At 52.0% G+C, this 15,328-nt stretch overlaps 1 protein-coding gene across 2 annotated transcripts; it reads right to left on the reverse strand.

The window, feature by feature from the left end:
* Positions 1-386: 386 nt before the first annotated feature.
* Positions 387-9,831, reverse strand: LOC123180004 (cation/H(+) antiporter 20). 2 transcript variants are annotated; one of them, XM_044591960.1, is made up of 3 exons: positions 8,471-9,831; positions 5,818-6,795; positions 387-764 (listed from the first exon to the last, which is right to left on the reverse strand). In XM_044591960.1, exons 1-3 carry the CDS (start codon positions 9,674-9,676, stop codon positions 387-389), a joined length of 2,562 nt encoding a protein of 853 aa, XP_044447895.1. In that variant the 5' UTR covers positions 9,677-9,831. The 2 variants fall into 2 exon arrangements, with proteins under 2 accessions (XP_044447895.1, XP_044447894.1); XM_044591959.1 differs by lacking the exon at positions 387-764 and adding an exon at positions 5,166-5,731 and having other exon boundaries at positions 8,471-9,829.
* Between the last annotated feature and the right edge of the window lie 5,497 nt (positions 9,832-15,328).

A 15,328-nucleotide genomic window follows, 5' to 3' on the forward strand; every position in this document is an offset into this window, starting at 1 on the left:
TTCATGCCAAATTATTTGTCTTAGTGTTGGGTATATCCATATCTAGAGAAATTTAAGACAACCGATTGAGAGAGTGCTATTAGTCTCAATGGTAAGCATGGATCATGAAAGTGCATTCAGAGAGTCACTTACCAACTGCGTGCTAGCTTGGTGAGAAATTGCTTCGTGCTAACTTAAAGATTAAATTTCAATTGCGCATTTTGATGTTCTTGGAAAAAATGCTTAATTTGGTGAGAAATTATGCGTGTTAACTTATTAACCATTTAATTACACGTGAGGTAACACCAAACCCACAAGATACACACAAGTCATGTCATCACCTAGGTGGAATAGTAAGTAGAAATAAGTTGACGCTTGATCCGAAGCAGAGCAGCTTCGATGTCTTCCTAGGGCTCGGCCACGTCGTCCTTGCCGTGCTCACCATCATGGGCCTGCCCGTCGATCTGGACCACGGACACCGGCACCTCGTGGGCGTTCACGTCGTGCTGCTGCACCACGAGCACCGAGGACGCCACACCATGCCCCGCCGACGCGAGCGTGTCGCCGATGGGACCCAGCTCCGGGTGCTCCGCCGGGCGGACGGCCAGCTCCGCCACCATCGCCGACGGCAGCCGCCCCCTGCCGGCCACCACCAGCCCGTACTCCCGGCTCTTGCCGATCGCCACCACCTCCTCGATCACGTTGCCGGCCACCACACGCTCCTCGAACCGCACCGTGTCGCCCATCCTCTGCCGGAACTCCGCCACCGCAGCCTCGTCTAGCTCCTGCGCGCACGCACCGTCGTCAACTCAATACACAGAGACAGAGTTCAACAATGCCGCCATTAATGGTAATAAAATGTTTGTTACCTTCTCCTTGTGGCCGTTGACGACGGCGGTGGAGAAGGTGTAGCTCTTCTCGGCGTTCCTGGCGTCGGTCGGGCGCAGCGTGACCTCTGCGTGCTCCTCCCTGCCGGCCTTGCCGTCGAGGAAGCGCACCACGGTGAGCTGCACGCCGGGTGCTCCGCCATTCTCCCGGCGAGCTCGAGGGCCTCCCGGCGAGCACTAACAAGTGTAGAATTCGAACGCTTGAACTGAAGTCCCAAACTCACAGTGTGCTTGATATATCTTATAATTCTTTTGACGGATGTCCAATGAGTGGAGGTAGGAGCATGCAAATATTGACAAACCCTATTTACAGCAAATGATATGTCTGGCCGTGTCAAGGTTAAATACTGTAAAGCTCCAACAGCACTTCTATACTTTGTACTTTCCTGTTCATTAAGCGGTTCTCCTTGATATGCCTAAAGTTGTTCTGAAGAAGACAATGGCGTGGGTGAAGGTTTGCAATCCTTCATTCCATACGAGTTAGAAGCTCAGTAGCATATTTTTCCTGATTTAACATTATGCCATCTTGAGTCTTCTTAACTTCAATGCCTAAGAAAAAATGTAAGTCACCTAGATCCTCCAATGCAAACTCTGAACCCAAATCACGCAAGAGAGCATTAGTAGCATTCTGTGATGAGCTTGCAACTATGATGTCATCAACATATATGAGCACAAAAACCACTGTGTTTGCCTTATTATAAATAAAGAGAGATGTATCTGCTCTGGATGGAACAAATCCAAGATGCTTCAATTGTAAACTTAACCTGGAGAACCATGCTCTAGGTGACTGCTTCAAACCATAAAGAGCCTTATCAAGTTTGCAAACATAATGAGGTGTTTGTTTATTCTCATACCCTGGTGGTTGCCTCATATAGACCTCCTCTTCCAGAACACCATGCAAAAACGCGTTCTGAACATCTAGCTGTCTAAGACTCCATCCTTTTGAAACAGCAATGGCTAGCACAAGTCTTATAGTAGCAACTTTAACAACCGGACTAATTGTATCCTCGTAGTCAATACCATATCGTTGCTTAAACCCTTTTGCAACTAGACATGCCTTGTACCTATCAATGGAGCCATCTGCCTTTCTTTTTATTCTATAAACCCATTTGCAATCAATAATATTTTTACCTCTCTGATTCGGTACCAAGCGCCATGTCTTGTTCTTCATGAGTGCATCATATTCTTCATCCATAGCTCTTTTCCACCTAGGATCTCTAAATGCATCATCCAATTTTGCCGGTTCACCTGAAATACACAACATGCCATATGGTATTGTGCCATCCGTTCTTTTTTTAGGATTCCTAATACCTTTTTGAAGTCGAGTCATGACTCGTGTAGCATCAAGTTGTGGCCGTGCTGAATTCTGCGCAGAAACATGAACAGATTGGCTAGATACAGAAGATCTCGGAGAGCTCTCAGAACTTGCCACAGACGATCCAGTGGCCTCTGGTGTGGCGGCCGTTTCTTCTGTGGTCGCAGAGTCAGCAGCCGCATCTGATCCGAACCCAGACGCGGTCGGCTGCATGTGAGAAGAGCGCCCCGCAGCAATTGGCTGCATGCGCCGTAGCTGCATGCGCCCGCGCTCGCGCCCCTGACTGGCGGGCTCCTGATCCGAGGCAGATACGCGCCCGTGATCCGAGGAGGATTCCCGCACGGGCGTGACAGGCGCCGCCAGATCATCCTCGAAGACTGTGCCTGCTCCCTCTTCTCCTGGCACATGAAATAACAGAGCGTTTTGATCAATTTGAACACCGTTTTCTGCCTCGTTTTCTTCAGAGACCTGCACACATACAGAAGAAGCACTATTTCCAGGAACATTATCATGGTGGTTAGTACAATTGTTATCTCCCCCTTGATCAAAACTAGGAGACATGGATGGAAGGAGAAGTATTTCTTGACGAAGGAGGGCACCGGCATTGGGATGAAGTGATGCAAAAGGAAATACTGACTCGTCAAACACAACGTCTCTGGAGATATATACTCGTCCCGTAGAGATGTCAATACACTTGACTCCTTTGTGCATAGGGCTATAGCCTATGAAAGCACATTTTTTGAACGGAACGCAAGTTTGCGTGTGTTATAAGGCCGGAGGTTGGGCCAACAGGCACATCCGAAAACTCTAAGAGACTTGTAATCTGGTGAAATACCGAAAAGACGAGTGATGGGATTCTCAAAGTTGATGACTTTGCTAGGACGAATATTTATGAGATATGTGGCAGTAAGAAAAGCTTCATCCCAAAATTTTAGAGGCATGGAGGCGTTTGCTAGCAATGCTAGTCCTACTTCAACAATATGGCTGTGCTTGCGTTCAGCAGACCCGTTTTGTTGGTGAGCATGGGGACATGAAACATGATGAGAAATTCCAATATTTTGGAAGAAAGAATTTAGTTTCTCATACTCACCACCCCAGTCGGTTTGCATGGCGAGAATTTTGGAATTCAATTGACGTTCAACAAGATTTTGGAAATTGCTAAAGACTTGGAAAACATCGGATCGTTTCTTTAGCAAATAAATCCAGGTAAACTTACTATAATCATCAATAAAGCTCACATAGTATGAAAATCTTCCAACTGAGGTAGGGGCTGGTCCCCATACATCTGAGAAAACAAGTTGCAATGGAGCAGTTGAAATACTAGTAGAGATAGGATAGGGTAACTGATGACTCTTAGCTTGTTGACAAGCATCACAAACTGACTCAGAACTAGGCTCATAAGAGAGCTTATTTTTACTAAGGACATGCTGAACTATAACTGAAGAAGGATGACCGAAACGACTATGCCACTTTGCCGAGGATGGTTTGGTGACACTCCAAGCTTGTTTATTCGACCATGATGAAGATGATGATATGAGTGGATATAAGCCTCCCTCACACTTTCCTCTAAGGATGATTCTCCTCGTTGCCAAGTCCTTGACCACAAAAGAGTAAGGGTAAAAAATTATGAGAACATTATTGTCGAGGGTAAAGCGATGAACAGATACAAGATTCTTGGATGTATCAGGGACATGTAGAACATTGTTTAGACGCAAGTCTTTTAAGGGGGTTTTAACAATTGAATTTCCAACATGGGTAATGTCCATACCCGAACCACTTGTCGTGTGCACTTGGTCACCTCCGTGGTATCTTTCCCTCATCGTCAACTTGTCAAGCTCCCCTGTAATGTGCTCCGTGGCGCCAGAATCTGCGTACCAATTGGTGTCAATCCCGTAGGAGTTTGTGACAATGTTGGCCTTCTTTTCTTCGTGATCCTCATCATACCGATGCCAGCAGGCCCTTGCACCGCCGGGGTGATGCTTGTAGCAGATCTGGCATTCGGGATAATCCCGTTCTTGCTGTTGTGGCTGCTGTAGTTGTTGTCGTGGGCGTTGCTGATGGCCGCCGTAGCCGCCGCCGCGAGCAGGAGAAGAGGAGGAGCGGTCACTGCGATCACCACAGCGCGCCCCCTGTTTCCTCGCCCACGGCCACCTCTTGGTCTGTACTGCCCACGCCCTCTGTAAATAGCATTGGCAGAGGAGCGAAAGCCGCCTGGTCCATCTCCTAGCATCTCCATCCTCTGGTCGAAGGCAGAGATCTGCGAGAAGAGATCATCAACCGTAATAGAACTCTTGATGGCGCCAGCTGCTGCTACAATTGGATCATAATCCCGATCGAGTCCAGCCAGGATGTAATCCACCATCTCTCCATCGGTTACTGGACGACCCGCTGCAGCGAGTTCATCACGGAGGCTCTTCATCTTGGCGATGAACGCATTACTGGACATGTTGCCCTTCTTGGTGTTGGAGATTGCAATCCTCAGATTTGTTATCCGAGACTGAGACTACGCAGCGAACAAGGTACTAAGGGCAATCCAAAGATCATGGGTATTCTCCTTACCGATGACTTGTGCGAGAATCTCCGTGGTCAGCGAATTGAGCAAGTAGCTCAGGATCTGCTGGTCCTTTGACATCCACGGGCCATATAGAGGATTAGGCTCTATGGCCGTGGTCTTGTCCGCCTTGGTGACTTCCACCGTCTTCGATGGTGCGGCGTCGCTGCCGTCAAGGAGGCCGGTCACTTGCGCTCCACGTAGTGCCGGCATTACTTGCGCCTTCCACAGGAGGTAATTCCCCCTTGCAAGCTTTTCTGTTGGAGGTGCGCCGAGGTTGAGGACGACGGCGCTTGAGCTTGCGGCCATGGCGAAGATAGGGTTTCTGGTTTCTGTGTTGCTAGATTGAAGGGAAGAGGCTAGCTCTGTATACCATGTAAGATTTGATCTGGTGGAAGCGTTCCTACTCCCGATGGGAGCCGCGTTGCGTTTATTTATGAGAGACAGGAAAAGCCCCTGCCGTGTTAACTTATTAACCATTTAATTACACGTGATGTAACACCAAACTCACAAAGATACACACAAGTCATGTCGTCATCATCATCATCTTCCTAGGTAGTAAGGAGTAGAAACAAGGCGACGCTTGATCCATAGCGGAGAAGCTTCGATGCATTCCTACGGCTCGCCCACGTCGACGTCGTCCTTGCTGTGCTCGCCGTCGTGGTCGTGCCCGTCGATCTGGACCACGGACACCGGCACCTCATCGGCGTTCACGTCGTGCTGCTGCACCACGAGCACCGAGGACGCCACGCCATGCCCCGCCGACGCGAGCGTGTCGCCGATGGGCCCCAGCTCCGGGTGTTCTGCCGGGCGGACGGCCAGCTCGGCCACCATAGCCGACGGCAGCCGCCCCCTCCCGGCCACCACCAGCCCGTACTCCCGGCTCTTGCCGATCGCCACCACCTCCTCGATTACGTTGCCGGCGACCACGCGTTCCTCGAAGCGCACCGCGTCGCCCATCCTCTGCCGGAACTCGGCCACCGCCGCCTCGTCCAGCTCCTGCGCGCACGCATCGTCGTCAAATCAATCAATACGCATCGTTCGACAATAACCAACCATGAACCGCGATCAACTGTTTCTCTTACCTTCTCCTTGTGGCCGTTGACGACGGCGGTGGAAAAGGTGTAGCTCTTCTCGGCGTTCCTGGCGTCGGTCGGGCGTAGCGTGACCTCTGCGTGCTCCTCGCTGCCGGCCTTGCCGTCGAGGAAGCGCACCACGGTGAGCTGCACGCCGGGGTGCTCCGCCATCCTCCCGGCGAGCTCGAGGGCCTCCCGATCGTCGGGCCCGCCAAAGAACAATACGCACACCCCGTGCGCGACCTGCTCGGAGCTCACCTGCTCGCCTCCACCAAAGCTGCGGTCCACGAGGACGGCGACGGAGCAGGGCGCCTCCCGCAGGATCCTCCGGTTCACGGCGCGCCACTCCGGGCCGAGGTTCTCGACCTCGTCGCCGCCGCCGTGGCCGTGGCCGTGCCCGGCGTGCTGTCGCTTGTGGAAGGGCAGGACGATGAGGGAGACGCGCTTGTCCTCGGCGACGGCGGCGACGTCGTCGTGCATGGTGTGGAGCGCGGAGACGGCGGTCATGGGGCGGACGTGGACGTGGCCGAGCTGCGCGTAGGTGCCGAAGGCGACATCGACCTGGTCGTCGCCGCGGCGGTAGGGGCGGAGGAAGGGGAGGCCGTTGCGGCGCGCGGCGCGGGCCATGAGGATGGAGGAGGTGCGCTCGGTGAGCTCGACCATGCGGAGGATGTAGAGCTTGACGAGGCGGCGCGGCTGCGTGTGGCCCCGGATGGTCTCGATGAGGTTGATGAGCGCCGGCACGTCGTGGCCGCCGTGGATGCAGGCAAGCACGCGCAGCTCCATGGCGTTGGCGCCGGCGGCGCCGCCTGCAGCGGAGGACGGGGAGGATGGCGCGGAGGTGGGGCCGTGGAGCTTGCGCGGGTGCAGGCGGCGGCGGCCCGTGGCGCGCGCCGGCTTGTAGATGGCCATGACGGTTGGCGTGGTGATGAAGGTGGTGACCAGCGCCATGAGCACCAGGATCGCGAACGTCTCCTCGTTGAGCACCTGCGACCAGACCACAAAATCCGTATACCTGAAAAAACTCTCACAGACGAATATGATCGCTCCTCTAGAAAGCTCTAGTTATGTAGATTAATCAGTTTTGCTAAAACTCATCTAGATGAGATATAATTTGGTCTCATTCACTTTTTATAGCCATTGGTTGTGATGCTATAAGATGCGTGTGTGCTGACGTGGGTTATATCTGTTCTTGTTTTTCAAATGAATGGGATCAAATTATATCTCATCTAGATAAGTTTTAGGTACTTCCTAGATTAATTAGCACAATCTTTAAAGTATAAATGTGATCATCTTTCTATGTTGGTATTTTCTTCTTTTTTAGTGGAACGACTAGTGAGTCGCAACTGCAGGGTCGACCGCGCAGTGCAGTGCATGATGCGGCACGGGACGCAAGCTCCAAGCTGTGTTCTTGCATGAGCGACTCGTGGGTGTCTGCGGACCCACGTGTCAGCCACTCAAACGGTTGCTCTACTTGCATGCGCAAAGCTCCGGAGCAGGTAGTACCATCATTCATTTTTACTTTGCAGCCATGCACGCAGGGTCAACTAAGCAAGTGATTAACCACTCACTCACGTAATGCCAACCCTGATTACATGGGTAATTTCTGGACTTGGGAGTTCATTCCATTGTACTACTCCCTCTGTTCCTTATAAAATATGAATTATATACGAATAAAATAAATGAATCTACACTATAAAACATGTTTATATATATATATATCTTTATTTAGTCTGAATTGAAATCTTTAAAAGAGCTTATGAGGGTGTTTGGTTACAGGGACTTATTGGTGTAGGGACTTAAAAAAGTCCCTTTAAGTCCCATCTAAACCAAACAGGAGGGACTTATAGGGACTTAAAGTGTTGAGACTTATGAAATAAGACTCTCAAGGAGAGTCTTATAGGGACTTATAGTTGTAATATGGTCTTTTAGTCCATGTTGAGTCCCAGGAACCAAACAGGTAGGGACTTTTTAGGGACTTGAGACTTATAAGTTGGGACTAAAAAAAGTCCTAGGACTTATGAACCAAACAGGGTCTATGTTTTGAAGCTGAGTGAGTAGTTTCTAGTACACCCTACGTTCCTAAATATAAATATAAATATAAGTATTTTTAGAAATTTTGATATAGATTGCATAGTGCATACAGATGTATATAGACACATTTGAAGTATAGATTCACACTCCGTATATAGTTTATATTAGAATCTATGAAAAGACTTACATTTAGAAACGGAGGAAGTACCGTGCATAATATGCATGTGCTTCCCAATTCCCGATGCAAAGTGCACCATCATCATGTATTCATGTTAGTGGACTATAGTATCTTAGAAGGTGTTTGATACTCGCTCACTCGCTAACTACGTAGCATAGAGATGATCTCTCCCATGTTTCAAGTGACTACGTACCAACAGAGAGAGAGACAAAGACGAATCTAGGAAGAGGAAGCAGCAGCAGCAGGTGACTCCTACTTTTGTCCTCACGAGACGGGAGCCATTCTTTTGGCTCACTTCACGTGTACTCACGTGCACGGACGACCAACACGCAAGAAAACAACCAAAATACGTGAATTATACGCAGAAAGATACGCATATGTACGTCACCGCATACTAGCGTCTATACGGCGGCGATGTGTCCCGGCTGTACGCAGAAAGTACGTGCGTACCTTGCGCTCTCTGCCGATGTTGAGGACGATGAGCTCGACGAGGCCCTTGGTGTTCATGAGCACGCCCAGCACGATGGCCTCCTTGGCGCCCATCCCGCACGCCATCGCCACCGCGAACGTGCCCATGATCTTCCCCGCGCACGCCGTCACGATGATCAGCGCCAGGATGCCCAGCGCGCCGCCGCCGCGGATGGTGGCCACGTCCGTCTTGAGCCCGCTCGACGCGAAGTAGAGCGGCAACAGCAGCTCCGACACCAGGTCCTCCACGCGCTCCGTCACGCGCCCGGCGAACCCGCCGTCCTTGGGGACGGTGAGACCGAACACGAAGGCGCCGAAGATTGCGTGGATGCCGATCATGTCGGTGGCGAGGCCGGAGGCCAGGACGCCGGCCAGCGTGAAGGCCACCCACACGGCGGACCCGCCGCCTCCAGAGTCCGACCGCCGCGCCACCCACGACATGAGCGGCTTCACGGCCAGCATCCACACGGCGACGAACGCGGCCCCCGAGAGGAGCACCCAGAGGGACGTCACCGGGCTGCGCCGGTCGTCGCCGCTCCCCGAGATGGCCACGGCCAGCGCGAGCAGCACCCACGCGGCCACGTCGTTGAACGCGGCGGCGGCCAGCGCCGTCTCCCCGATGGCCGTGGTGAGCAGCTTGAGCTCGGCGAGGATGCGCGCGAGCACCGGGAACGCGGTGATGGACATGGCGACGCCCATGAACACCAAAAACGGCGCGTACCCAGCCTCGTCCGCCCCCGGGATGGCGCGGCGGATGACGAAGGCGACCCCGACCCCGCACGCGAACGGGAGCGAGATGCCCGCCGCTGCGATGGCGAAGGCGCGGCGGCCGCTGCGGCGGACGGAGCGGAGGTCGAGCTCGAGCCCCACGAGGAAGAGGAAGAAGAGGAGGCCGAGGCTGGCGACGGACTCGAGCACCGGCGCGCTCCAGGGCGGGAAGAGCGCGCGGAGGTAGGCCTTGTTGCGGCCGAGCGCGGAGGGGCCGAGCAGGATGCCGGCCACGATCTCGGCGATCACCTTGGGCTGGCGCAGCGGGCGGAGGAGCAGGGCCAGCACGCGGCTGAGGAGCAGGATGAGCAGCGTCTGCAGGATGAGGAGCGGGAAGGCGAAGTGGAGCGGGTCGTCGCCCTGCCACATCCCGTTGGAGGACGTCTTCACCGCCGCCATCTCCGCCGACGACACAGACATGGCTGGCTGCTGGTGCCTTCTGCTGGTTCGTTCGCTCGTTCCCGCGAAGGCGGAGACGGTTCAAATCGTACACGGGGAGAGGGAGTGGGGTCGTGGTGGTGTCTGGTAGTGCCGTGGGGAGCGGAAAAGGTGAGGAAGCGGCGCGGGGGGCTCGTGATGCACAGGAGAAGAAGAAGAAGACACTCTCTGCTTTTGCTCTGCTCCGCATGTGAAGCGGTGAACTGGTGATGGTGACTCCTCTCTCTCTCTCTCTCTCGCCGACGTGCGAGTGAACAAAGTGCACAGAATATTGATTGCTTATGATCGATTTGAGGCCAACGTACAACATTCATTCTGCGCATAGCAGCAAGGTTGGGTCAAATTTTATGGGTTTGGTGAACAAAGCGCAATGTACAGTTACGATCTTGGACGTGTCTGAAGAGAAGAAAAACAAGCCATATCCAACGCGGACCCTCAAACCGCAATCGTCCAGGCCGTACGGTCCGACGCGGGCCTATAGCGGACATACTTTTTCCCGCAAACCAAAAACAAAATGGAGGAGTGAGGTCTGGGGGGCGTTTGGACTGCTGCCTCGTCCGCGTCTGGCAACCGTGGCCAATCCAAAACCCTCCTCGCTCGCCCTCGTGCTTTCCAGTCCTACGCCAGCTGCCCGCATTCATGCCGCTGGTAGAGCAGACGTGACCTCTCACTGCCGGCATCGAAGCGGCGCGTCGGTCAAGAGAGCGCCGCTCGCTGCACGCCTGGCTGAGCACGTCTCCTCGTCGCATTCAAACTGTTACAAATTGTCCGCCTACCTCTATTAAACCCACGCATATGTTGAGAAACCTACTCCGGCCACATGTCCTTTTGCGGGCCGATCGACACTAAACACAACGCCGACCGGCTCCTCGCATCCGCCTGATATTTAAACGAGGTCAGACGTCGGCAAAAACCGCACCGCACCTCCATCTCCCATCCCCTGCGCGCACCATATTCTCAACATTCTTCATGGCATCCGGCGAGCGGGAAGAGGAGTTCTCTGACATAAAATGCTGACTGGATGGCCCGCCGAGCGCGCCGGATACGAGCCAGACAAGTTGCTGCTCCACCTCCCTCGCCGCTCTAGGTAAGTACCATGGGCGAGGCTGCAAGCTGGCGTGCGGCACAACAAGTGATTGCTCCAAACCGGCGCGTGGTTCAGCAACTAGCCGCTCCAAGCCAGCTTGTGGAGGAGTGGCGAGTTGCTCCAGGGTGTACGTGGGAGCACAGGCTACCTGGACGAGGCCATGTTGTACCGCTCCCCCCATCCACGGCTACGCCATCCGCCGTCAACATTCGCGAAACCACGCCCTGCCGGCAGAGAAAGACGCCAGCTTTGCGGAGATTGACGAGGCGGCCAACACGTCCATGACCACTGCCGATAGTGAGGAAAAGTAGACCATGGGAGGCCGCCGCCTCTTGGGTCCCACAAAGGCCACCGCTGCCGCGTCGCGGGCGAGCACAACTAGTGTCTTGCCTGCTTCGTAGGCCAACGTTGTCCCCCGCCCCAAAAACCAACCCTGATTCATGCTTCACGGGCACGGAGGCCACTCTTGCCCTTCCACTGGAGCATATCCGTCTGGGGCTCAAGGTAGTCTGATGAGTGGACTGCCGGACATAGGAAAGACAAGTCGTGGGAGCGGAGAACCACCGCGGCCGGCCATAGACTAATTTTATCATAGTCTGGTATAGTTGTTAGTTAAAATATGTCTGAAATGTAATGTTGTCGTTCGGTATGTATGAATATCACCTAGTTTGCATGAATTCCGTCCGGTTTGTTGAAAAAGTGTTTGAAATGTATGCAGATAGCGTTAGATGTCCGGCTCCCGCATCTTGTCCGGGGACTAGCCCGTACGGTCCACGGGTGAATACGGTGTCCGTTTTACGGGTCAGCGTTGGAGATGCCCTTACAGACTAGTCTTGTGATTTTGTACAAAGATGAACTGTCACATGTTTAAGTAAATTTTGCAATCCTTAACTCCCGAAAATTCAAGGTTATTATAGTTGTTTGGGTAAACTTAGAAGCTAGAAAGCCACTTATAAACGTTAGCCTAAAAAGAAAGCATTAGGCCCTATATTCTCCTCTTCTTAATGAAAAGGCAACACTCCTGACAGTATCTAAAAGAAATCCTTATTAGAATTTGCACGGTATGGGAAGACGGTGGTTTCTTCAATTTTTCCTAGCATATGTGTAAAACAAACGTGCTCGTGTGTTGTGTGTGGTTGTGTGGGTCTACAATTCTCTCTCAAAAGTAAAATAATCTATAGCTTCAAGCCAAACAAGGATTTAGCACCATTCAGGCAACACCCTTTTTCTCCTCTCCCAATTTTTTTTTTGTAGTATGGATTATTTGATTATTTCCATTCCCGTCCATTTCATGCATGTGGCCTGGCGATGGGTAGTGGTCAAAATATTATGTTCCTAGTCATATTATCTTGATAATTTTTCAGATGACATAAATAGCCATCTTAAAAAGTTATTTTTTGCCGTTATTAGTTATGACATTCCTTCCTTTGCTACACCCACAAAGCTCTTTGGATTTATGGAGTCCATACAGGTGAATTGTGTAACTCTTCAAGACAGTTACCTGGGTCCAGTCCTTAGAATTCACATGGTATGGAAAGATGGTACTCCCTCTCATCTATATTATTATATGATACATCTGTTTGAATGACAAGTAATATGAATCGAAGAGAGTACGTACAAGCAAATGTTCACGTGAGCCAAATTGAATATTTTCCTACAGCATGGGTACTACTATCTCTCAATAATAGAATAACATTTCATAGAGCTTAGTGTTAAAGTCAAACAAGGATAATAGTTCACGGTTTGTGTTTTGTTTTACTTAGATTGGCTTAATTAAGCCACAATCAGACACCTCAAATATCATTGTATATGCTATTTCCCGTGTAGATTATTAGATGCTGAATTTCTATTGCCGTCGTCCATGCTGAATGCATGTGGCCTAGCGATGGGCACCTGTCAGAATATCATTGTAGGTTACTAGTAGGGTAGTAGTCTTGGGTGATCCATGCACCGCACACGTACGTTCGTACACACAGATATACAAGTATCTTGCGGCTAGTTAGGCCAGTCCCTAGCAGGAGCATCGGTAGCATGTGCTGCTAGAGCATTTCCAACAGCGGCGCTAAAAACCACGTGCAGGGAAACAACTGATTTAGCACGCACGGAAAATTCAGGCGCCTGGCAAAGAATCACGCGCACGAAAAAACGGACCGGCGCGCTCTATAAAACGCACACGCCCGAGCCGCCAACTGCATACTCCAGCCCCGCCGTCCCCTTCTTCCCCTCTCCCCCCGCCGCCCTCTTCTTTCTCGCATTCGGCGCCCGGCCGCTGCCGCCGCGCCTTTCTCCCGACGCTTTCTCCCCCGCCGCCGAAAAAGCTCCGGCTACCGCGGCGTCCGCGTCCGCTCTTCCGGCGCGTTCTACGCGAAGATCCGCTCCGGTGGCGCGTGTCTCGGTCTCGGGACGTTCGAGACCGCGCACGAGGCCGCCCTCGCATACGACGCGGCGGCGTGGCGCCTCTCGAGGCCACGCTCGCAGATGAATTTCGACGATGTGTGGACGTGCGAGCAGGCGCAGGACGTCGCCCCTCCCCCGCGGCTAGTAACTAAAGCCAATCGTCAGGAACACCTTAGGCAGCAGCGCCGCTTCCTCATTGCTGAGGTGGACGAGCAAGCCATGGCGGAGTGGCGTCAGCGCTTCCCACAGGACGTCGCCGACGAGAACACCTTCTGGGCGGAGAGGAGGGCAAAGCGGCACGTGGAACGGGCGGACAGGCGTCGACGGAAGGCATTGGCGATATAGCAGTGCGACCTGGGACATGCGTCGTTCTTTGACGACAACGATCCTCGGTGGGAAGACGTGTTTCTGTCGACGTCGAACGACACCAGCGAGGAGGAGGACGACTCGAGTAGTTTAGTTGCACCGTAGTTTTTTTATCTATTTTATGTATCGGACTAGTTTGTGGTGTTTGTTTGAACTATGCTATTTGTATCGTTGAATTTTATCTAAAAATATCGTTCGTATGTGTTCTGGTTGTTCGCGCGCGTCATTTTTTGCAGCGCCTATTGGAGCGGCTCGCGCGCACAATAATTTACGGCGACCGCTGGAGCGAGAGCCTTGCCGTGCGCAAAAAGCCGCTATTTCGACGCTGTAAAAATTATTTTAGCGCGCCGCGTGTTGCGCGACAGTTGAAGATGCTCTTATATTCACACACTTCTCCAACCTTCGGACCGAAGAGTGAAAAACACACTGACACCCCGGCCCCACAATCGAGACGCCTACACACATGTGCGGCGCTGTAGCTCACCGACTCATTGACCTGAGCTTCGTGCAACGCCGTACGCACGTGCGCCGTGTATGCATGCATCTCATCAATAACCTGACGCCGGTTGATCTGGACCGTTGGTTCGATGGCCACCTGATCATCATCGCACCTCCATTCCAGTTCTAAGAGCAACGCAACAGCTCCAGTAAACCACAAATAACATTGTTTACGAAAAGTAGGGGCAAAAGAGCTATCCTATAGCTCCGGTAAACACGATTCTTTTAAAGTGTCGGAAAAACACCTCTTGCTTTCTGCAACTATACGGGAAGAAAGTCCTTTTCATATAATTTTGGCGGGCTACAACTGCATGAACTTTGACGCTCGGACACCCCTATGTTGTCCCCGCGCCGCACCACCGTGGACACTGTAAAGATTGAAGAAGTGTTGAACCCTTTGATCTCGGGCCGCTGTATATATTGAGAAGTTGTCGTGGCTTACAAGCATTGGGAGATCGTTAGGATTCAGCCAGAGTTCCTACGTGAGAAGGAAAGAAGATTTACAATGAGAGGGAGCGTCAAACAGAACAAGAGATAGATGACTTGCCACCTCGGCGCCCCCGCACCACCTTGCAGCCATGCCACGACCGTTGCACCATCCCCGTGCAACATCACCGCCACAACCGCACCAGCCCCGCGCCACATCGCCACCACGCCGCTCCACCTCCGTGCCACCTCACCGCCCCGCCGCACACCGCACTCCACCGCCGGCCCAACGCTGCCGCGCCACCGCACGGCCTTGCCACTGACTTGCGGGCCCTAGGCTATTAGCTAGGCTTGTTTAATGTAAAATAAATAAAAAACTTTTTTTATGGGAAGAAGTTTAAGGAAGCTGAGAAAATTAGGTTTGAGTCAACTTCTCATAAATTATACAGTCATCCCGCAAAACCACTTGTACGGGAAAGTTTTTACAAGAACTATTGAAGTTGCTCTAAGTTCTAATCTATTATATATAAAAAGTATTTGATGGGTTAACCAGAAAAAAGAAAATAATCTAGAAATTACCAGAATAATTAGAAACATCTGATTATTGATTTGGCGGACCACTATCTGTAAAGCTAATTAGCGGACAAGATATAAAACTGAGAAAAAAGGAACTAAGAAGAAAAGAAAAGGTAGGCTTCCGTCCAGATCCAATCTCTAAATCTCCTTCACTAGTAGAAAAAGGGTCTTTAGTCCCGGTTCTAGAGGTTAGGCCCTCCACGTGGCTGCTGCCTGGAGGTCCACCTTTAGTCCCGGTTGGTAATACCAACCGGTACTAAAGGATTTTTTTTTTGAACTTTTTT

The sequence above is a fragment of the Triticum aestivum genome, chromosome 1D (assembly GCF_018294505.1).
Source record: "Triticum aestivum cultivar Chinese Spring chromosome 1D, IWGSC CS RefSeq v2.1, whole genome shotgun sequence".
Taxonomy (NCBI): domain Eukaryota; kingdom Viridiplantae; phylum Streptophyta; class Magnoliopsida; order Poales; family Poaceae; genus Triticum; species Triticum aestivum.